Source organism: Lupinus angustifolius, unplaced genomic scaffold (assembly GCF_001865875.1).
Source record: "Lupinus angustifolius cultivar Tanjil unplaced genomic scaffold, LupAngTanjil_v1.0 Scaffold_230, whole genome shotgun sequence".
Taxonomy (NCBI): Eukaryota; Viridiplantae; Streptophyta; class Magnoliopsida; order Fabales; family Fabaceae; genus Lupinus; species Lupinus angustifolius.
The window spans coordinates 643,761-667,662 of NW_017727100.1; the positions used below are offsets into that span (position 1 = coordinate 643,761).

Below are 23,902 nucleotides of genomic sequence, written 5' to 3' on the forward strand. Positions count from 1 at the left end.
GGTGTAAATTGTAAAATAGTAAAGTGTTATCAATAAATTTATTTGTTGAAAACATATTTTAATATACTAAAGTGATGAAACTAACTTACTAACTTTTATTTATTGTTATTTACTTTCCGCAATATATTTATTCTTTAATACCAACCTTCCTTAAGGAAGAAGTTTGGTTTGTTAATAAAATGAACCCGAAAGGGAGTAAATAAATAAATGTCACTTAAATTTATTATTCTTTTGTTCTTTATTTATTTATTTGTTTCTAACAACTAACTATTCATCACTTTTGTTAATTAGAATACCATTAAACCGGTGTTGGAATTTATTCCACAAAACCGAGATGGTATTGAACGGTACTTAATAACTATGTAATAAGGGATTGCTTCGATATCATTGTACCGGTGTTAGAATTTATTCTAACAAAGACGAGATGAGGCAAAGAAGGAATGACTTATTCACATGATTATTAAGAAGTAAGTTGTAACTGGAATATTCTTGAAACCATTATACCGGCGTTGGAATTTATTTCAACAAAGCCGATATGGCGAACAAAGAATAAAACCGAGTTCACTTACTTAATCAAATAAAAATAAAAACACACCAAAAAGAGAGAAATAACCTTTCAACAAATTGGCACTACTGCCAGGACGATTTGTTGAGGAGGAAACCTCTCAAATAAATTCTTTCAACATCTTGTCACACTTTATTGAAATATTATCAAGTTTAAGACCATAGTCATATAATTGTTGTTTCATCCGAAGAATTTGTGCACAAAAACTACCAGTGCCTATGTATTTCGCTTCGGCTGTTAACAAAACAACACATGATTGCTTTTTACTATGCGAAGAAACTAGAGAGTTTCCTAGCAAGTGACAAGTATTTCGCGTGCTTTTCCTATCAAGTCTGTATCATTAAAGTCTGAAATGGAATAACCTACTAGATTTAAGTTTGCATCCTTAGGATACCACAAACTCATATTTGTTGTTCCTTTTAATTATTTAAAAATTCTTTTAGCGACAGCTAAGTATGTTTCTTCTGGATTAGATTGATAACTAGTACACATACACACATTAAACATAATATCTAATCTACTAGTAGTTAGGTATAGTAAAGAGCCAATTAAACCTCAATACTTTGTTACCTCAACCACTTTTACTTTATCATCCATGTCCATCTAACATGAAGTCGTCATAGTTGTGGTTGCTTCCTTTGCATTCATCATGTCAAACATTTCCAACAATTCTTTGCAACATTTGGATCGATCGACAAATATTCCATCACCCATTTGATTAATTTGTAATCCACTACTTTGTTGATATCACCAATGATCTTGTGATTGGATGATCTATCATAGTCTTCCATGATTTTAAAAATTCATATCTATCTTCTTGTCTTCATGAAGTGATGTCTACTTCATCTCTTTTGACTTCTTGCTCATTATGATAGTTTCTTTTGTCTCCATTTGTGATATGATATTATTCTTGAAGATACAATTAAACAAATTTTCCTTTGTCACCCCACCATATACCTTGAGCACCTACTATCAAGATATCAATAAGCTTCATGGATCTTGAGGCACACCTACAAAATAAAGTTAATTTGAGGATTTGTCTTATGTCTTGTTGGGTTAGCATTGAGATTTTGTCCTTTTATTATCCACATGTAATTACGATTTCAAACACCATAGTTTCTAATATGATATGTGTCTATTAATGCCACAATATAAGCGATTAGGTGATGAATTTAAATTACCATAAGAGTGAACCTCTGATTTCTATATCACACCTTTTTCTTACTATGAGTTTTGCATCCTTGCCTGGATCTCTTTCCAACCCTCTTTTGGTTATCAAGAAAGGTATTAAGTTTCGTTTTCCCATTATAAAACTTGCAAGTGATGTCCTCAAATAATTATTTTCCTTTTCTAAATGCTTGAAATTTTCACTAATGGGATTGACTACCTTTTTTGATGAACAATTACATGTAGAGTTGGCATATATGACTTGTAATTTTTCATTTTCAAGATTTAGGTCATTTATTTCAGCTTGAAGTTCTTTTAACTTATTTTCATGCATCAAAGTCAACCTTTCTCTCGATGTTAACTTTATCAAGTTTCTTTATCTCTTTATGTATTTCTACATAAACATCAAAAAGTTGATCATTAGAAGGATGATTATTGGAATGGTTGTCACTAATCTCATTGTTGCTTGAATTGTAATCGCATTGTATTTTGAAAAAAGGCTTAGCAGTTTCTTCACCATTTGATTCACTTGAGAAAATATTTTCTCTGTCATTCTTGTAAGAATTTTATCATTATCATTTTTTTGAGGTAATCAAGACACATGAAATTTTTAAGCCTTTGTTTGCTATAGTTATAGCATGTAACGTTGTCAAGAGAAGTGTTACGTTCCTTCTTTTTGAATCCATTTTCTCTTGAGTTTGGAACTTCCTAAAGGTCACTTTCTTGATTAGGAACTTTCCAAATTTTCTTGCTAATAATCTCATATTGTCTTCATCAACTTCGAATAAATAAGAACTATCTTCTTCATGATGCTCCACTTATTTTACCTTTGTTGTAGTGGCTTTTAGATAAATTCTTTTCTTTTTGTGATTTGTTTCCACGTGTAATGTTAGACATACAATCTCCATTTCATATTCCTTGAGCTTCCAAATAATGTAGCAAGGGACATGATTGAGAGATTCTTTGCTTCTATGAGTGTCGTCATTTTAGGTTGTCAAATCATATCAAGACATTTTTAACACATTAATAGCTAATTAATATTTTTTTAATTATTTTACCTGAACTAGTAAGATGATTAACAATATGAGAGAAACAATTTTAGATATCATTGATATTTTCATTTTGGAAGCATATAAACAATTCATATTCATGCATTTACTTCACTAATACGTTGTACTTTACTAGCACCCTCATGGATAACTTGCGAAGTATCTCACATGTCTTTAACACTAACAAATTGAGACTAAAGAATTTAAGATAAAGCAGAAGTAATAATTTTCTCACACTTAATATTGTTTTGTATAAAATCACGAGATAATCGATTATCTTGGAATTATGTTCCAATTATACAATGTTAATTTGACTTAAAAGATTATGGATTAATTATAACAGAAATCAGAAAACTCTATTTGGTTCACCAATTCCTTAACGAATCAAGAACAACCAAACCAATTGTATAATAGAAATCTAACCAATTTTAACACATAACAATTGACCATCAAACAACAATGTTGAAAATAAAAGTACAGAGAGTAAGAAGATTTGATATTGATGATTTTGTATTGGTTCGCGTCAAGAATAACACCATGTTTAGTCCCCCGGTTGATGTGAGTATTTTCACTAATGAGATAATGTTTTGATACAATCAAATCAGCAAAGACTTTGTCGTCTTTCTTCTCAAGCTTCACCCATGTTGATTCCTCATAACCTCCTAGCTTTGTGTGTCCAAAATAATCATTATCTCCAATATAGAGGATTCATCAACTCTAACTAAACTTCTTTCTTGATCTAGAGGATGACACACCCTTAATCGAGTACAAGAATAGGACAATCGATTAATTGCAGCTTAAAATTGTTTTCTTAAAAAAGAATTTGGTGCTTAATCGACTACTAATCGATTATTCATGCTTAAGCTCAATATATATAACTATTAAGAAAACAAATTTATGGTTCATGTATCTCATATTATCACATACAATGATCCTAGTTCAAATCAATGACATGAGATACATGAATCCTAAAAACTCTATCCAACATTACATCTTAGACCAAGAGTGCACAAAAAGTAAAATATAAACTAAGATATAATCATAAGAGAGTCTTGGGTTTCATCTTGTCCTTGTATGTTACATTGAGTTGTCTTTTATGTTCTTGACTTCATCAAAATCATGGTATGCATATACTTCACTCTTGCATGCATTAATGCTTTCACCGAGAAGAATAGCTTCAAGCATGACGACACGCCCGACAATGGCCATGCCACCAAACTAGAGGGCAAATGCTCCATTCTATTTTTAGGACCGATCAAAGGCCAACGAACGAGTATATATAATTAAGTCTATATGACTGTCGATCATACCCATAAGGGAATGATAATATATTATCTCCACTCTATAAGCATACTCTTATAAATATCGACTTGAGCGTTGAATTGCATTTTTCAGGTACCACCAAAGGCAATCCAGGGCCAATGAATGCCTAATTCAGCCAACCATTCTAGGTTTCGAGGCTCTTCAAGGTCATCCATATCCCAAATTCAACTAGGCAACTCAGATTTCGCCAACCCCTCTTTAATATAGAAGAACAAAATTTTTGATCAAGATTACTACTATTCTACCTATCTAGCCGAAATATATTTTTAGCCGTGATCATCTCATCCCCAACATTCCAAACTTGTCTTCCCAACCATACCATTGTTTATGTGGAGCTCAATGATTATTATGTTATAATCAATAACAATTTAACAGCTTCACAAAATATAATATATATATATATATATATATATATATATATATCACATCAATTTTACATATTTTTTATAAAAATAGACCCCGTTATAAGTTAATATATTTAATCATATTATTTTATGAGAATAAAATATCTCATGGTATAAGGAGATATGTTATCTCATCCAACCAGTGAAATCATGACATGTGTCATATTTAATTATTTTCTATAAAAATATTTCTAAAATTAAACAAAACAGTACATATGTCATACTTTTACTGACTAGAAGATATAAGTTATCTCATATTATGAGGAGATATTTTATTCTCTTAATTTATAGTAATATCAATAGAAAACTATATAAATGTATGAGTTATTAATCCTTTTTTCTTTTTTTGTTGTTAAAAATGCATGATAAAAAATATATATGTTCATTGATATTGAACCTAGTCTCTCATAAGCCCATTGGAGTTGACTTGAAAAGAAGTTGTGTGGACCTCATACTGGTAAGTCATAACCATTAAATACAAGATTTGATTTTGTAAAAGATAAACCATGTCGTTAAGTGCAAAAATTAGAGTAAATAATAATTCCTCGTGTCTCTTAAAAATTAAAGAATATAAAATGGTTTCCAAATTTTTTGAATGTCAATCAAATTAGTTCATTTTAACATATTTTATAATAGACTAATTTGGTCCGTATTTAAAAAAAATTGGAACCATTTTGGGGTTTTCAATTTTTAAGATACCAAACTGATAATGTCGAAAAACACGAGAGACTAAAATGAGTATTTACTAAAAAAATTATGATATATAGTAGGGGTGTTCATCGTCGGTTTTGATCGATTTTTAGGCAAAAAATAATCCGATCCAAATTCATAATTAACTTGCGGTCTAGTCAGTTTTGTTTATATTAAGACATTTAATCCAATCCGATCTAAATATCATATGCGATTTAGATTGGTTTTTTATATAAAAGATTGGAACTCTACACATTCACTTCAAAAAATATAAACATGACTAAAATATTAAGTCTAGTACAATTTAAAATATAATATCAAATTTATATGCATTCATGTTAATATTGTCACAATACTGTTTACATATAATGTCACAAATTTACAACTTTGTTCATAACACCATGTTAGTTTAAGCAAACAAACAACTATTGTATAAATTTAAATATTATTATATCAAAGATCACAATATAATTAGCCTCAAGATAATAGGTAAGACAAGATATATTCATTTAAAAAGAAACAATTACATATAATGATATTTGACATTGATCTTTTCCTTTAGTGTGATTATATTGTATATCAATAGAAAGTAAATCTAACTATTTAGTTATATTTATCAAAAGAACTATCATCTTTAGAGTGTAAATTTTTTATCAACAAGTCATAATATATTACTTAGCCAACACATATTTTTTTGTCATATAAAATGAATATTACTAAATATATTATATAACTAATTGATTATTGAATTTGCATTATAGTTTGTTTGAGAAGTGTTAAACACTTTAACTCACAACTTTGTTTCAGCATATTCCTAATAAACCAAATTAACACAATATAGTTTGGATCAGTCTGGTTCCTAGAGAATTGGATTTAAATGATTTGGACTAATCAATTTTTAAAAAATCAATCCAATATAATCCAATTACATTTGGTTTTGATATTTTAGTTTACTTTGGACTGATTTTCAGTTTTATTTTTGGACCAGTCTAGATTTGAACAATATTAATATATATATATAGGGGTTTCCAAACATAGGGAAACATTTTTTTTAATTAGGAACATGTTAGTATTGTGTAGCATAAAATCTGGAGAAAAAATATATTTAATGCTTTGTTGAAATAAGTATTGGTGAAAGGGGTATTTTAGTAAGTTGATATGAAGAGAGATTAATTACTTTAACTTTATATCTCAACCATTGATTTAAGTATAATCCAACGACTAGTAACTAATCCTTATTATCTTCCAGCATGGACCTCTCTTCTTCTCCATTTTGCTACAAACAAGTTTGCTTGACCAATTTTTTGATTTGGAGCTTGAAACACAATGAGGAATTTTTGTGTGACAAAAGCTCTGTCTCATTGAATAAATGATTTACTGATACCAATGTCTTTATTATCGCAAAATGTTTCATCAATGTTTTAAATATTTTCTTTTAGATTTTCAATCAACAAATAGATGGATGTCTTTTATACCAAAAACAATAATTTATTTCTCATTTCATATAATCATCTAGTATTTTAATAGGTATTTCATACTCAATTTAGCAGTACCAGTCCAGTGGTTATTCTCGGGCAATTTCCTATGGTTATTCAGTATAATCATAAACTCAACAATAAAAAGAAATAAAGCCTCATAATCCAAAATGCTGATGAGAAGCATAAATGTTGATTTTGAGGGAAAGCTTCGAAACATTGAGTAAGAAAATAGTATGTGTGGAATGTTTGAGGTTGGTTTTGGAGAAGGTGGAGGGAAATTCTCTTTAATTTTGATGGAGAAGAAGAGGTCTGGTGACTCTGGAAGATAATAAGGATTAATTCATGGTCGTTGGATTATTTAAATGAATGGTTGAGATACAAAATTATAGTAGTTTATATCTCTTCATATTAACTTACTAAAATACCCCTCTCACCAAAATTCATTTCAAGAAAGCATTCAGGGCATTCTTTGTCCAGATTTTATGGTATACAATGTTAACATGTTACTAACTAAAAATAGGTGGTTCCCCATGTTAGCAAATCTATATATATATATATAGTGTGGACCAGTGTTTTAAATTGTGGTTGCGGTCGCGATAGCGATTGCGGTTATTGTGATTGCGGTCATTGCGACCGTTGCGATGCGGATTGTGGCTATTGTGGTATGAATTATTTTGTGAGAAAAAACATATTTTTGACATAGATGTGGCTTGATGCGGTTCTGTTGCGGCCCGATGCGAACCAAATGCGGTGTGATGCGGTTGCATGGCGGCTTGTTACGGTCGCATCACTGTGAATCGGGATCACACCACAATTGCGGTGTGATGCGGTTGCGGCGGTCACCGCAACCGCAATATTGCGGCACACTGGTGTGAACCGCACTCTAATGAGCCTTATAAACAGGTCTCAAGCACAACTGGAAAAGGGGCTGCATCACGCAGTCTTGCCGCATCAGAGTTTTGAACAACACCTAACGCAGTGGAGACAGAAACATAGTAGCAGTAGCAGCCATGAAGTTCTACATTGGGCTTATCAGAAGAATATGTTAAAATTAGTTGTTTCTTTTGGGACTGAAAAATGATATAGAAATGTTGATTACCATGTTTGATCAAATTTCAATTCCATGGATACTTAATCCAGTAATTCTGGTTCGTTCTATGTAATTGCAACACCTTGTAATACAGGAAAGCCAAGTTATAAACCATTACCACTAAATCTGGAAAAGAAACCAAAAAACCAAATTTCCACTACATTAAAAACCCGTAAACACTACCGACAACCAGTTACATTTTTATGGAAAAATAGGACACGGTGAATGAAGGAACAAAGGGAATAGAGAAGGACAAAAATGAATGCAAGGAGAATTGAATATGGCTTTCCACATAATTATGTATGTTTGAATGGGAAAGATATATTTTGTCCCACAATTTGTATCACTATATTCAACCAATCACAGTTAATGACGTACAGAGTTGTACAATTTATAGGACAACAGTATCTATGAGATTGAATATGGAATTATGTTATTGAGTATTCATTTCCCCATTTTCAAGCCTCAAATTTCAGTGATTGCTCTAATGAGAATGGCTAGTTCTAGGACTGAGAGTAATAGGATGTTATAACATGATATTTAATAGAATGGACAGTGACATGGGGTGACATTAATTGAATTAGCACCGACAACCAAATTGTGGAAATTTCGAGAACTGATACTGGTAGTCATTATTGAGGGAAAAGAATTGGTACTTGTAACCATATTGTGGGCATTTCAAAAACTGACACTAATAGTCAGATTGTGGGAAAAGAATTGGCACAGGTAGCCATATTGTGGGAATTTCAAGAATTGACATTGTTAGCCATATTTTGGGAATTTCAAGAATTGGCACTGGTACCCATATTCTGTTGGGTGTATTCGAGATCGATTATAACAGTGCAGTAAGAATTCGATAATATAGATCTGAGATATTTTATCCTAGGGACGACATGGTTGATAGTCTGCTTGAACATTTTAGGTAATGTCACGAAATGTCTTAAAGAGAGCGATATGGTGATGACTCAATCAGTAAGTATTATTTCGTGTCATTTAGAATTGTTGCAAGCAACGGTAACAACATATATTTCTCCTTCCTGATAAATTGGTAGAGTCATATACCTTTGCTTTTCTTCCTAGCCAAAGGAGAAGTGTTTTCTGAACCACTTGATGTGGTTCTCATATTTTCTTCTTGGAACTTCCTTATCATGCTAGAATTGGATCCATTAATTGGGGCAATATCTGCTGGAAATGTTGTAGTGATAAAACCTTTAGAGCAAGCTCCTAAATGCTCTAATTTTCTTGCAAATATCATTCCTCAATATTTGGATTCTAATGTTGTCAAGGCCATTGAGGATGGAACAAATGTGTGTGAACAACTACTGCTACAGAAATGAGACAAAATATTCTTTATTGGAAGTGTTCGTGTGGCAAGCATAGTCATAACAACAATGTATCATTTATCCCCAATTATTTATTTTCTTTACTACTCTATTTTTTATGTCTTTCATTAAACACACAACATTATTAAAGTGTGTATTTTCCTTCATTGAAGCAACATATTAGGATTAATATTAAGATCCATTTTTTCTCTCTCTTTCGTTCATTATGGTTGGTTTGGTTGGTTAAGCTTCTGTCAAAATAGATGGTTAAACTTTGTATAAAGTTGATTCTTGTCTATGGTGGTTAAGGTGTGTTCAATATAATCATTTCCAAGCTTGGAATGTATGACACATTCCAGCTTGCGAGGATGTTAAAGCATTGTTGAGATAGTTGGTTGTTAGCTTTTCTGGTTTTACATATATATATCAATGTATCATCTTCTACTTGAATCAATGAAAAATATTATTCAAGTAAAAAAAACTTTGATTCTTATTCTTTATTCTTTATTCTGTCATTTTCTTTCTTATTCAAGCTTTTCTTTCCCATTTGTCTCATACCATCTTAACATTATCCTTTAAACCAACCACTTACTTAAAAGACGCTTCTTATTCATACGCATGACACAGGCTGGTGTTCAACCCAATAATATCACTTTTGTCACGCTTCTCTCTATGCTTGTGCTCACTATCCATCACATACAAGCTTCTCCTTTGATTACATTATTCATGCACAGGCTCGAAAATTTGGCTTCGTCATCAATGATGTCATGGTGGGTAATGCCTTAATTGATATGCACGCTAAATGGTGAAATTTGGTAACTTGGAACACTATGAATGATGGTTGTATGAGAAATGGTTAAATTGAATTTGCACTACAGGTGTTTGATGAATTGCCTTTTTAAGAATTCCATTTCTTTATTTAAATATGCCCACTTTAATTGAATATGCACAACTAATAAATGATTAGTTTTTTTCTTTATATCCTTTATATTTGCAACTTTCTTTATTGAATGGATAGACTTTAATCCTCAAGAAAATGTCAGTTTTTGGGTTAAAAGCATGGGTTAAAGATAAGAGTGGAAACAGACCAGGTCAGATCAGACTTTACCTTAAACAGGCTCAGCCTATATACAGTGTTGCCCAATGGCGGCCATGGCGGATGGCGGTGGCGGTTTTTGGGCTACCGCCATTAGCCATTAGAAAAAATCAGCCATATGGCCGTGTCCGCCTTTTGTCAAAAAAAAGCCGCCATGGCGGTGTGGCGGTGGCGGAGCCATGGCGGGGATGGCAGACATTTTTGTTTCTGGCCAGATTTTTTTAAATAATTGGGCTCAAATGTGTTTTTTTGGGCCCATTCCATGTTTTTAAAAACTAAAACCCAAACTTTTCTATTTTTAAAAATTAAAATCCTCCCTCTCTCAAAACTTCCTCATCTACCTCCTCTACTCCACTACTACCACCGCCGCTACCACCACCACTATTCATAGGTTTTTTAAGTCATTTTCATTGCTTTTCTTTTTCCTTATTTTTATTTATCTTTTTTCTAGTTTTCTCATCTCTTCATCTATTTTTTCAATTTTATTTTTTTAAATATTTATAATACTTTCTTTTTCAGATTACTTTTTTGAGACAATAATATATATTTCTAGCATTATTAAATTGATTTATGATTTATCACATACTTTTTTTTGTGCAGATTTTTTTTTGTTCAGATTTTTTTTCCAGTTTATACTTTTTTTTTCCAGCTTTCTTTTTAAAATTTTGCTTTATCATATTTTCCCAACAATATTGTAATTCGTCACTTAAATATGTTACTTGCACTTTTGCAGTAACTCTTGACAATTTCCAGCCAAGGTCAATCATCTTCAACTACCGGAAAGTTGAGAGATGTTGGTTGGAAATATTGCACGCCACTAATAGAAAAAGACACAAACAATGTGATCTGTAATTTTTGCTCTAATACCTATAAAGGAGGAATTACTAGATTGAAGAATCGTTTGATGGGAAGGTCGGGCAATGTTAAGACATGTACAGAGTGTCCCAAGGAAGTTCGAGAAGAGCTTTGGGAAATTTTCAATAAAAAACAACATAAGGATGCTGCAACATATCAAAGGGTTGTGCAAGATGCTAGGGATATATTGGGTGATAGTGATGAAGAGCGCGCACTCAATGAAGGCTTTGAAGAAACAACACAAACAACTAGCAGTGTTGTTGGGAGGAAGAAGAAAGGTCATATAGATATTTTTTATAGAAAGCCAGAGACTGCAAGTAAGAAAGAGAAGTTGCGCCAAGCAAATATAAAAGAGGCTATAGACAAAAAAGTAGTGCGACGAGTCCACCAACTCATAGCTCGATTTTGGTATCAAGCTGGTCTCCCTTTCCATTTGGTAAGGTTGGACAACTTCCGTGAAATGCTTGAAGCTATCGGAAAGTTTGGACCACATTTGCCACCTCCAACCTACTATGCTATGAGAGTCGCACTCCTACAAATGGAGGTAAATTACACATAAGACTTGATGAAGGATCATAAAGTGCAGTGGGAAAGATTTGGATGCTCCATCATGTCTGACGCTTGGACTGATAGGAAACAAAGATATATTATTAATTTTCTAGTGAATTCGACTGCAGGGACAATGTTCATCAAGTTTGTGGATGGGTCTGACTTTGTAAAAATCGGCGATAAAATATTTGAGTTGCTTGATGTTGTTGTGGAGGAGGTTGGAGAAGAAAATATTATGCAAGTTATAACAGACAATGGGAGCAACTATGTTCTAGCTGGTAAGATGTTGGAAATGAAAAGACCAAAAATTTATTGGACCCCATGTGCAACACATTGCATAGATTTGATGTTAGAAGATATCAGAAAGCTTCCTAGGATCAAAATGACAATCAAAAGGGCTATCTCTCTCGTTGGCTTCATTTACGGCCATTCAAGTACTTTGAGTTTGATGAGACACTTCACAAAAAAGAGGGAGTTGGTGAAACATGCAGTGACCCACTTTGCAACATCCTTTTTATCTTTGGAAAGGCTTTATGAGGAGAATGCAAATTTGAGAAAGATGTTTGTCTCAGATGAGTGGACAACAAACAAATTGTCCAAAGAAACCAAAGGAAAGGAAGCAACAAAAATTGTGCTCATGCCAAGCTTTTGGAAGAATGTAGCATATACAATGAAGGTTATGGGACCTCTTGTGAAAGTGCTTTGGCTCGTGGATAGTGAGAAGAAGGCAGCCATGGGTTATATTTATGAAGCTATGAATAAGGCTAAGGAGGCCATTATAAAGGCATTCAATGAGAAGGAGAATAAATATAAGGATGTCTTTAAGATCATTGATGAAAGATGAAATTGTCAGGTTCATCGCCCATTACATGCGACTGGTAACATGCTAAATCCGGAATATTATTATGCAAATCGCAGTATGGAATTTGACCCTGAAATTATAGGTGGGTTGCATGCTTGCCTTCATAAGTTTGCACCCAATACACAAACAGAATTCATGATGTTGAAAGATATGCAAACATATAAAGATGGTAATGGAATGTTTGGATCATCCACAACTATAGCCATGAGGACAGAAATGGCACCAAGTAAGAAATAAAATATTTTTGGCTTTACAAAATATGTTGTTATATTTAAGTCAATTGCTTAACAAATTAATTCACCTTTGTAGCTGTATGGTGGAGAACGTTTGGTGCATCATCCCCAAATTTGCAACAATTAGCTTTACGAATCTTGTCTTTGACTTGTAGTGCATCGGGATGTGAATGCAACTGGAGTGTTTTTGAACAAGTAATTATTTATTTACTTTCCTTTTGGGTTTACCTTAAAAAATTAGAAGTGTCTCATCTTAGTTATTTATTGGAATGTTGCAGATTCATACCAAGAAAATGAATAAGCTTAATATTAAAAGAATGCATGACTTGGTCTATGTTAAATACAATCAAGCATTAAAGCGGAGATATAACATCAAGGATGAAGTTGACACAATCTCCCTCAATGACATTGATGAATGTAATAATGGCTTGTTGGGGAGATGGATAGTGATGATGATGAAGGTGGAAATGAGATGGTTTTTGTAGATGATGATGATGACCTACAATGGGATGTTGTTTATAGGGCTTTAGGGATTGGAGAGCCTAGAATGAGTACAAGGCGTCAAAAAATAAAGAACGGATAGGAGGAGGATTAGAATGAGGATACGATGAAGAGGAGGATGAGCAGGAGCATGAGGAAGACGAAGAGGAAAGGATGAGGACGAGAATGAGAATGAGTATATGATGAGGACGAGGATAAGGATAGGATGAGAATGAGAACATGGACAAAGTGAAGAAGAAGCTGCAACTTTTGAATGTAATGACTTGGATGAAGAAGAAATTGAAGGATATGTTGCTGAGTTTGCAGCTGTGGAGGATGATGTTGGGGAGGAGGACAATATTTAGAAAATTATATCTTTTGCATTTTGTATTTGTGTTTTCCTTTGATTTTTAGTTGTGAATGTTGACAAGACTTATTAGTATTGTTTATGTTACTTTTTAGTGATCTTTATGAGACATTAATATTTAATGGTTTTTATTAAACTTTATGTTATTGTTTGATTTTTGTATTATTGTATTTATTATTTTATTTTTCCTATTATGTTATATTTTTTATTTATTTTTTTCAACCGCCATGATGATGTCCGCCATTTTCCCGCAACGCCGTCCGCAACGCCTTCATGGCTGAATTTTGGCAGCCGCCATCCTTCATGGGCAACACTGCCTATATAACATACACGAGTTTGGGTCTGGTATGTTGGCCTGTTTAAAAAAATTCAAAGTCTAGGTCTATCCTGTTTAAAAGTCTGGTATGATCTGTTAGTTTGTTTAAAAACGTATTATACTATATGATCATGAAATAGACTACAATGTTTATATTTAAATGGGCTTATAGGTCTACTTTTAGTTAGACACATCTAATTCTAATAATTAAATTGTATTTTTGTATTAATATTACATATATAATAATATTACTTGTATTAAAATAATATATTTTAACACTCTTATATAATATAATTAAATAGGTTGGCTTGTTAGGCTTAATATGCATTTTAGGTGATCTAAAGTCTGATATGTTAAGCTAAATATGTTTTTTAGAAAGCCTGAACCTGACATATTCTTGAAAAAAGTCTAGTCTAACCTAACCTATTATAAACCCTTAATAGGCGGTCTGTCCTGTTTCCACCCTTAGTTAAACATGATAGACTTATTTATGCAGATATACTTAACATTTGCTGTTGCATGGACTGAAGAGAAAGTTCATTAAATCCTCAAAGAAAACACCTAATTTTTGGGTTAAAAGCATGGGAAAGCCTTTAGCATGTAACAACACGGAAAGGAAGACTTTAGCATAATACTTTTTCATTTTGAATGTCAATTTAATGAATGGCTGTAGAGCAATAGATAATTCTATAACAATTTATATTATTCCGATTTTACATCCATTTTTTGGTTACAGTACAAACAAGACTATTGCTATTTTACAACATATTTGCCTAGATTAACTTTTATCATGTTGCTATCAATTTCCTTTGATATACTTTACAATTCAGATTTAATTATATTGTGAGGAGGAGATTGTTTTACATATTTTGTATTTATTTAGTTAAGAAAATTTGGACCCTGGGAAATGAGCTCAACCCATAAGTCTAAGCACATTTGATATAAGCAAATGCAACACCAAAATAAAACCAAACAAGAGCAATTAGGACTGCCAAGAAACATAACATATGACAATTGAAACGCCAAACTAGGCACTGTGATTGTTATTGTCTAATATTTTTCATTGTCCAATAATTTTGGCACTGTCCAATTAAAATGAGTAGTAATCAAAGATTGTTAGCCATAATGCTCAATTCAAGTCATAATGCTCAAGCCATAATGATCAACCAGACAATCATAATGCATAATTCTAGGGGTGATCCTCCTCACTCTCTTCATGTCATGGAAGATTCTTAGCCCCTCATCAATTAACCCAGCTCCTCTTCATGGTAGTCTTTTTTCACAAACCCGCCAATTAAAGTTGTCCAATAAATGGCATTCCTAACAGGCAATTCATCAAATAGTGTAGTGCATATTCAATTTCACCATTTCTCATACACCCGTCAATCATAGTATTCTAAGTTACCAAATTTCACCATTTAGTGTACATATCACTCACGGCATTACCCACCATTACATCGTTGACGATGAAGCCAAGTTTTTTGAGCCTGTGCATGAATAATGGATACAAAGGAGAAGCTTGTATATGATGGATAGTGAGCACAAGCAGAGAGAGAAACGTGATGAAAGTGATATTATTGGTTTGAACATCAGTTTCTCTCATGGTATGAATTAGGAAACATTTTAAGTATGTGGCCATTTCGAACATAAGAAGATACGGAAATTGCATAGAAGATGGAGTCTTTGAACTCTGATTGTCTTTAAGATGAATGAAGTTAGATTGAAAGGGTTTGTGGGTGAGAAGAGTAAAAATAACTGAAATTATTAACATGTATAAACACAATTCAATAAAATAATATTATATCATTAAATCATTACTGTAAGTGACAGTATTTTCTGTCATATGATGCTCTGACAGCTGAGCTAGTGAATGGACATATAGGAGGGGAGTGTCATTTTTACTCAAGGATGAGGTTAGTTGTCATTTTATTAAATTTCAACAACCATAAGTGTAATCTTACATGTTCTGATTTTGAACTATAAGGATATGGAACTGTGACAATATGATCACTAGTTACGATGACATTTCAAATACCTTAAAAGGTCAACAAGTAGATCAAGCTTACACTAATCAACATTTACCGATAGTTCATATGATTATTTAACAACATTTACTGATAGTTCATATAATCATTTAACAACATAGTGAGCATGACAAGAACCAATCTGTTCTTCCATCTTCATGATGTTTTGGACTTAACCTGGGCAGGAAGCAACTGCATTGCACAAATCAGAGATCCCTTGTCAGTGAAAATTCAATCTCCAAGCATAATTGGAGCAAAAATTGATAAAAGTGACAACCAGTGATTTAAATTGCATGATGTGGCCATAATATTTTGATTGCGGTGACCGCTGTAATCGCATCACATTGCAATTACGATGTGACACCTAATCATAATGATGTAGCCACATGATTTTCAAAAATATTTTTTTAATTGTAAAATAGTTGACATTGCAATAGCCGCAATCTGCATCACAATGACCGCAATCGCTATAACCACAAAAATGAATGCAACAATGACAGCAATTTAAAACATTAATGACAACATCTAGTATTAGCTAATTATGCTTCACCTGTGCATTTGCATGCAAAATATCATGTGCAAATGGCTCTTGATACATAATATTGAGGGATTTCATAATACAAGGTAAACAAACACTCGGAGAAAGTATAATTAATTATAAGTTCAAGTAGGACACTTGTTAAGGAATCTAAACAGAGAAAATATCCATTGGGAAGTCCAATGCTTAAATTTTCAAAGTCTTGAAAATGCAATAGATACCGTAAACATTTTCTACTTCGAAGTTTTTAACAAGTGCCCTTTCTTAACTCTTTAACATTTTGCTGAACTATAATAGCAGGCACCTGATAGCAGGATATTAGAGATGTCACAAATCCAAACGCTCCGGTCACTCGAGGAGTCACTTTCTTCGGTGCCAATTGAAGCAATCCAACTGCTACGACTATATCCATGCCTGCTTTGATAAGTGACAGAGTTCTCTCATTTGATATTTTAAGTTTAGCACTGTATTGCTCATTCTGCACCCATAGTTAGTGAGAATAAATACACATAAAAAAGGTCAAGGGAGGCTGCGAAACCAAGAAAATAAACTTTGAAGAATGTGAAGAGACAACATACATCATATTTATTACTGTTTTTGAGTTCTTTCTCTATCTTCTTCATTGATGCAGAAAGTCTTCCGAGCTCCCCAAGCTGAACAAATGAGTAAAGTAAAACATTTCGCACAAAAGTCAAAAGCAACATACTGAGACAGAATTGGTGATGCTAATGTGTTAGCACAACGAAGAAGAAGAAGAAAGGTAATCCACAAACCTCAACCAAGGTGCTACACACTGAAGAACCCATCCAACAGAAAAGAGATATCCGGCCAATTAGTTCAGTTCGTTCTTTATTCTGTAGTTAGATAACAAAATTCTTATACACTGCTGTATGAATTCCCACATATAGAACAAACTGAGAGCTTAATAAAATATGTATTTCCTACCTGGTAGATTCCTGATCTGCCAAGCCAGACAAATTGATCGAGAAACAAGAAAGTGGACAGTAATGCATTCTTGGACTGAAGAAAATCATTCAAGAAGTTATTAAGTAAATAAATGAATGTCGGAAAAAAAATTGATAGTTCTTAGGATTATCATACCTTTCCCAACAAAATTAAGGGGAGAGGAGTACCCTGTGGGGTTGGACTTATCAGACCATGCAGGTCATTGACAAACTGCATATTAAATAGGGAAATATAAGAGTGACGGTTATTACACTATTAAATAATTAATTCGCTGCTTCTCTTGTATGCCAGAATATCAATTTCAATGTTATATAACGATAACAGCAAACTGAAAAACTTTGACCATCTTTATTTACCTTTTTCCAATTTTGTCTTTAAAAAACCAAACAAGGAAAATTATGTATGTTACAGATAATAACTTGTCTTCCTTAAAAAATTCAATGAAACACATAAGGAAAATGATACAGACGATGTTCTATTATTTAGCAAGCTACCTAAATTAGAAAAAAACAAATAATTGAATGGATGAACTAGCAACTGTTTCAAGAATCAAACATTTAATAAAAAACCTTGAATAGACGGAAAACTTTCCGTGCCAAGCTGGTTGACTTTTCCACATTCTGGGCAGTGCCATGTTGCCCATCACTTAAAAATTTGGAACCATATTGTATTGCCCTGCATATCTTGTCCCTTGATTCAGCCTTGTTCAAATATAAAACTAGAAGAGCAAGTTCTGCCCTAGTTGCATCCAACGTACTCATTTTCTATGCTAATTCTGCAGCATAACAAATTGAGATCACAGTTTATTACATCTAGATTATGAGAAAAGAGAAGGGACATCTATTTTCAGATAAGCAGATAATCTTTCTAGGAATGACAATTTAGCACTTAAGCAAAAAAAACAATAAAATCAAGAAAGCATGATAAGCTCAGAATTGGCATGGAAATCCAATAGACTTTGCATATTCAAATGGTAAAATGTGTCAGATTCTTGTGTTAGTGTATAAGGTATGCAAAATTTGAAAACTTGTCATTCTCACTCTCACAACCTCAAATCCAATGGTAACAATCCATTTGTATACTACAAATATGATTTTTTTCCTCTAAGATCAGTTTGCGAGCTGGATTTTGGGGGAAAGGCAGAGTGTTCCCAAGCAGTCCCTTTCCTCCACTCCCTTCCAAAAACGAATTCACAAAAAACCACTAGCTGATTTTGTTATTCAGGATATTATCAATGTTTGACAGAGCTGGTCACATAACTTGTACATTAAGTTGTGGAATACTTTGTCTAGTTTGACTAGTCCTATCCTATGCAAATGATATGATGTCAGAAGCCATGTGTTTGAGACTAGGATTTTGGTTCAGGCTATCTGCACATCACCAGATAACAACATATCATTTAGGAGGCAGATCATATCTCTCAGAAATAAGGCATTAATGGATAAAATCATCCCAATCACTAAATCATTGGGAATTTGGGATCACAGCTTCTTAGGATTACCACGTCTCAATCCCCCTAAGATGTGATCTACCATTACAAACTTGCATACTAATTTGACCTCTAACTTGAGCATCAACATGCCTTTTGTAGATATGCCCCTCCCATTCTACTGTCTTACCTAGAGCAGCAGCATCCATAGAGTGCCAGGAGTGTCCTACCTCCAAATCGGTGCGGAAACACCATTAGAGAAAAAAAGTAGATGAAGAAATGCTTAAGGAAAACTGTTTTCCTCTTTCTCTTGGGCCTTATGCCTAAGAACCATTTGTATCTTGGTTATCTTTCTTTCATTTTCTACCACAATTTCTACAACAACCCAGATTTGATTTCAACAAAAGAAAGCATTAAAACAGCGTCTTTCATTTTCTACACATCAATCCCTAGTTGTTCCACGCCTGAATTTTCTCCAATATATATCAGATCCCGTTACCGCAAACCCAATCTTGTAAGTACTGTTCAGAACACTTAACCAGCCACTAGATGGCCATTCAAACTGTACCCTTCTAGATTAAGAACGAGACAACCAAGGAGATATCTGGTACAGGTGGTATGGTGGAATGGGAAAAAAGTTCATACATATTATATTAGCCCTTCCACAGAACACGCAATCCAGGTTCTTTTTCAAAAATAAGAACTTCGATGGAAATTTAAGGGAGAATGGTCAAGTTCCATTACCTTATATAGAAACATTAAGTCATTAACCCACAATGTTCTTCACCTAATCAACAAGTGTTATCAAAGAACCCCATTACTTCACTATTTTCTGTTAAACGATCTAGAGTCTAATTTAGTTTGCAAAGTTGCAATGCAAGAGAGGGTTAAGTGCAAGAAGATATCTGCATGTTGACCAGGGTTATTGAGAATTTACCTAAAATAGAAGTACCATTGAATGAATCCATTTCTCAAGGCATAAATATTGAAACCAATAAGCAAATCTAAGAGCGTCAACGTCCATTTTTGTTGGACCAGACTGTGACCGGGGAGCCTACAATCACCGGGGAGTTTCATTGTTAGTGGGGTATGGGAAGAGTGGAAAGTCACAAGTGAGACACCACGTCTTGAACCAAAACCTTAAGGCTTTGGTATCTCACTTGTGGCTCCCTACTCTTCCCATACCCTGGTAACAATGGAACTCCCCGGTGGTTGGAGGCTCCCGGTCAATGTCTGATCCAACAAGTGGTATCAGAGCCGATGGTTCGACTGAGAAATGGTAGACTTAAGGGGAAGCGGACCGGAAACTGTGTGCTACCCACACTTGAAAGGGGGATTGTTGGTTTACTCAGGTGTGAAGTCCCACATTGGATATGAGGGGAGGAGTGAAAAACTTTATATGTAGAAAAGACTCATGAAATTAATGCCTTAAGGTTTTAGGACATGGTGTATCAAGTGTGGCTCTCCACTCTTTCTATACCCTCTAACAATAGAACCAACCAGTAGTTGGAGGCTCTTGGGTCGCAGTTTGATCCAACAATTTTTTTTATGGATAGAAAGAGTAAGGCTTAATTGAAATTGCACTAGCACTAGAACATCACTAGGTAATGAGAAATTGAGAAGCATTGAAAGTCATCAGAGAAGACAGGCAACAAGGCCTAGCACATTCAATAAGAAATTGGGTTCCATAAGCGTTATCTTAGGGGTTAAATCACTGCTGTTTGCATGGAAAATAATTTGTCGAGAAAGATTGTATCATCCTCGAATGAGTTAGTCTTTGGCTGTTGACTGAGAGACACCCTTGCTGCGAACCAGAAAAATAACAGCTTTTGAACAAATCAACCCCATTCCATAATATTAATAAGGCAGCAAAATAAAATATAATTGATTAAACACAACTAAATATAGTAGTCAAAACAATAAGCCCAACTCAATTATATCATGTCAGGAACATAGTATAAGATAAAAGAGAGGAAGAGCATCAATCTATCTGTAATTACCCCCTAGCCCAGTTAAATCTCCTTAATATGCTACAATAACCACATCACATGACTGAAAAACTTAATCATAAAATTCCAACATATATCAACTAATACCTTTTTTAGTCATAAAATTCCAACATATATCAACTAATACCTTATAATACCAACAACAACTAACTTAGCAACGTAAATCATAAAATTCCAACGAGCCAGTTCTGCAACCCCATTTCAGAGTGAAACTAAATTAAATACACCAAAGCTGACCCAAAATAAAATTTAAACCAAAGGAACAAACAACTGGGGCACGTGAATTCCCTACCCACTATTTGGTGAGGCAAACATTAACAAAGAATAATCAACAGAGAAAGAAAGTGTACCGAAACAAGAGCTTGATATGAGAGTCACAGAAGCTTGGTTAGGTTGGGTGTGTATAATAATAAGATTAGATAGTTATGATGATAAGGGCTTGTTTGGTTCTCTCCTTCTCAGAACATACAAACAAAAAATGGATGAGTGCACAGTTCGTTGATTACAATTTCAACTAAACCAGGTTCGTTGGATTGGACCAAGGTTGTTTAAACGGTAGAAATTGAATAGTGTCCTTGGGGTTGAAAGTTGAAAGTCAACTCTCTTTTGATTACCAAAGATAATGATGTTACTCCATGTTGTAAATTTGAGTTATACTCAGACTTTGCTAAATCCTAAAATAGAAAATAAATTTTTTGTTTGTTGAAAGTGATATTGTTAATATGGACAATCAACCTTCTAAAAAAAATTAAATTATTAATTATAATTAAATATTAACGTTATATCTTCTTACTTACAAAAAATAACATAGGTCATTTATAAATTAATTATCAATACATAAAATATTCCTTCATTTTTGTGTGTAGAAAAATTTCTAAACGAATGTAATAATAGAATATATCGTTTTCACATTTAAAATAGGCTTGCTTAAACAAAAATCAAGTACTAACATCTTATAAAGTTTTTACTTTTTAATGTATTTGAATTGTGGCTCCGAATCCCCATTGGAATCTAAGTTGTAAATTTATAGAAAGAAGCGGGAAAATGTAAAAGATAATAGTTTTGTCGGTAAATCAAGAGGCGCAACAACTGCGTATCCAAATTCATTTTGTATACATATTCTTATTTAAATATTTTTCTAATAAATACTACATTTTGTTCATATTTATTTGAATATGGAATCCTAATTAGAAATTGTAAGATAAAAATTAAAAGTGTATTATCTATATACTGTTTATGTAAAATAGATAGTATATTATTTACTATTTATTTACCTTACTTTTATTTTGATGTCAATAATAATTAAATATGAATAATGAATAAATAATATTAAAAACTCTTACACTATTAGTGAAATAATTATTCATGAAAAATATTTTTAAGAAGAGAGTAGAAAGTTTGTGTTGCTTAACTTTTTAATCATAAAGAACTACACACTCTTACATAGAATTACCTACTTCTGAATAAACATTACACCAACATCTAAGCCTTTGTAGTAATATTTTTTTGGAACTCAATTATATTTTCTTCACCTAATCTTTAAACTTTACGCTCATATAATAGGTATATAATAAATGTTTTTCTTACTGATATAAGTATTTTAGATCACTCAAGATTTACTTAATCGTTGAAGAATAAAATAGACAACGTAATGATTTTTTTAAAGGAATAATTTAATACAAGATTCAGAATTTAAGAATGAAACATTTAGAGTTTTAAGTGCTTTGAAAAGTTAAGCAATAAATTCGAATTGTAGATTAGTCTATATGTGTGTCATTCGAAACTCAACATGCAAATATAGACCTTTTGAATTTCCATTTAATGCACAAACTAGTTTTATTTGACTAATTAAATCTAATTCCATTTTGGAATTTCATAGTTGGTTTGACAAATATTTTTTTGAATATGTTAGTTAATATTAGCTTTTATCTATTTTTCACACAAATGAATTAGTTAAGTGGATGAGTTAATCAGTTAAGTATGAAACGTGTTCAATTGAGTCACCTAATTGGAGCTTAATTGATTAATTATACCAATTAATATAAAACATAAATTTCACTCACAACTTCAACAAAAACAAAATCTCTCAAACAATGATACGAACACCTTTTGTGCACTAATAAGAACAAAAACTTTATCAAATTAAAAACAGTAAAAAAAAAACTTGAAACTAAAGAGAGTGGGAAAAGGAGGCAAAACATATATTTACCATGATTCATTCCAAGTTTCCAACCATAACTCAATCATTGATGCTGAAGTGAAACCCACAATGCACATCATAATCCTTGGTTGCGAATACTTTTTCTTTAGGTTGGCTTCAATCAGACTTGTAACGACTTATCATAGAGCTTCTTTGCCTTGTTGGTCCTTGCCCTAGTCATTGGAGTTCTTGATCCAGCTTGTCCTTATTTATGTCCACATCACAAAGGAAACATTCCCATAAGTCATGGTATCACTAATTGAAGCTCATCCAAAGCAAGAGGACTTGGAGCCAAGGGTTGTGCATTGCATTGAGGAAAGCTTGATATGGTTGTTTCCTCATGCAAGACCTATATGAACCTAAAATATTTATGCTTTAGTGTAAATTGTTGATATATGTTGTTTATATCATGTATATACTATGCCTAGGTCATGTCTTCATGTGTGAGAGCCCTAGTGGTAACGGGAGTTCAAACACCTTTTTGGGACCTCAAACTATGCTCAATATCCGTAAATGACCATGATTACAATAAACTTCGAGATGGCCTAAAAATAAATTGTTTCAAGGCTTATTTATGTTAGATTTAACTTATACCAAAATATGCCCCATTGAGATTTTTTCGTGCCTAAATGAAACTATAATTACTCAAATGAGATGTTTGAATGTATTTCAATGTCTAAGGTTGTATTAGAGTCTTTGGTAAATTTATGAAAAGCCATAAAAATCATTTTGGTAAATTTATGAAAAGCCATAAAAATCATTGTTCAATAACTGAAGTTATTATAACGTGAAGAAGAGATCCTCCTTAACATTGACTAGATTTTACTGAAGACAAGAACATCAATAAAAGAAGAAAAATGTTGAATACCTTGAGTTTATTTGGGAAGATA

General features: G+C 32.8%; 2 protein-coding genes across 3 annotated transcripts in view; one reads left to right on the top strand and one right to left on the bottom strand.

Annotated features, from left to right (window-relative positions):
* The window catches only part of LOC109340691 (peroxisomal membrane protein 11D-like), a 37,148-nt gene extending 15,836 nt beyond the window's left edge, over positions 1–21,312 (bottom strand). The window contains exons 1-9 of one of the 2 annotated variants that reach the window (XR_002106825.1): positions 21,163–21,312; positions 17,944–18,149; positions 17,510–17,584; positions 17,354–17,428; positions 17,182–17,262; positions 16,987–17,061; positions 16,713–16,886; positions 15,953–16,062; positions 7,885–7,892 (exon numbers count right to left, since the gene is read on the bottom strand). Coding sequence is in view for 1 of the 2 variants with exons in the window: in XM_019578408.1 (XP_019433953.1) it covers positions 16,027–16,062; positions 16,713–16,886; positions 16,987–17,061; positions 17,182–17,262; positions 17,354–17,428; positions 17,510–17,584; positions 17,944–18,135 (708 nt within the window). In the remaining variant the exon portion in view is untranslated. Of the gene's footprint in view, positions 1–7,884; positions 7,893–15,852; positions 16,063–16,712; positions 16,887–16,986; positions 17,062–17,181; positions 17,263–17,353; positions 17,429–17,509; positions 17,585–17,943; positions 18,150–21,162 lie in introns of those variants that run through there. The other variant, XM_019578408.1, reaches the window with a different exon arrangement.
* Positions 10,125–12,432, top strand: LOC109340683. The gene is made up of 3 exons (XM_019578398.1): positions 10,125–10,375; positions 10,938–11,583; positions 11,626–12,432. Exons 1-3 carry the CDS (start codon positions 10,125–10,127, stop codon positions 12,430–12,432), a joined length of 1,704 nt encoding a protein of 567 aa, XP_019433943.1.
* Positions 21,313–23,902: the final 2,590 nt, after the last annotated feature.

Coding starts and splice junctions, on each gene's coding strand:
- LOC109340683 (XM_019578398.1), top strand. CDS start 10,125: ATGTCAGTTTTTGGGTTAAAAGCATGGGTTAAAGATAAGAGTGGAAAC. Junction 10,376..10,937: donor GCGGAGCCATGGCGGGGATG/GCAGACATTTTT, acceptor GACAATTTCCAG/CCAAGGTCAATCATCTTCAA. Junction 11,584..11,625: donor TCGCACTCCTACAAATGGAG/GTAAATTACACA, acceptor CATAAAGTGCAG/TGGGAAAGATTTGGATGCTC.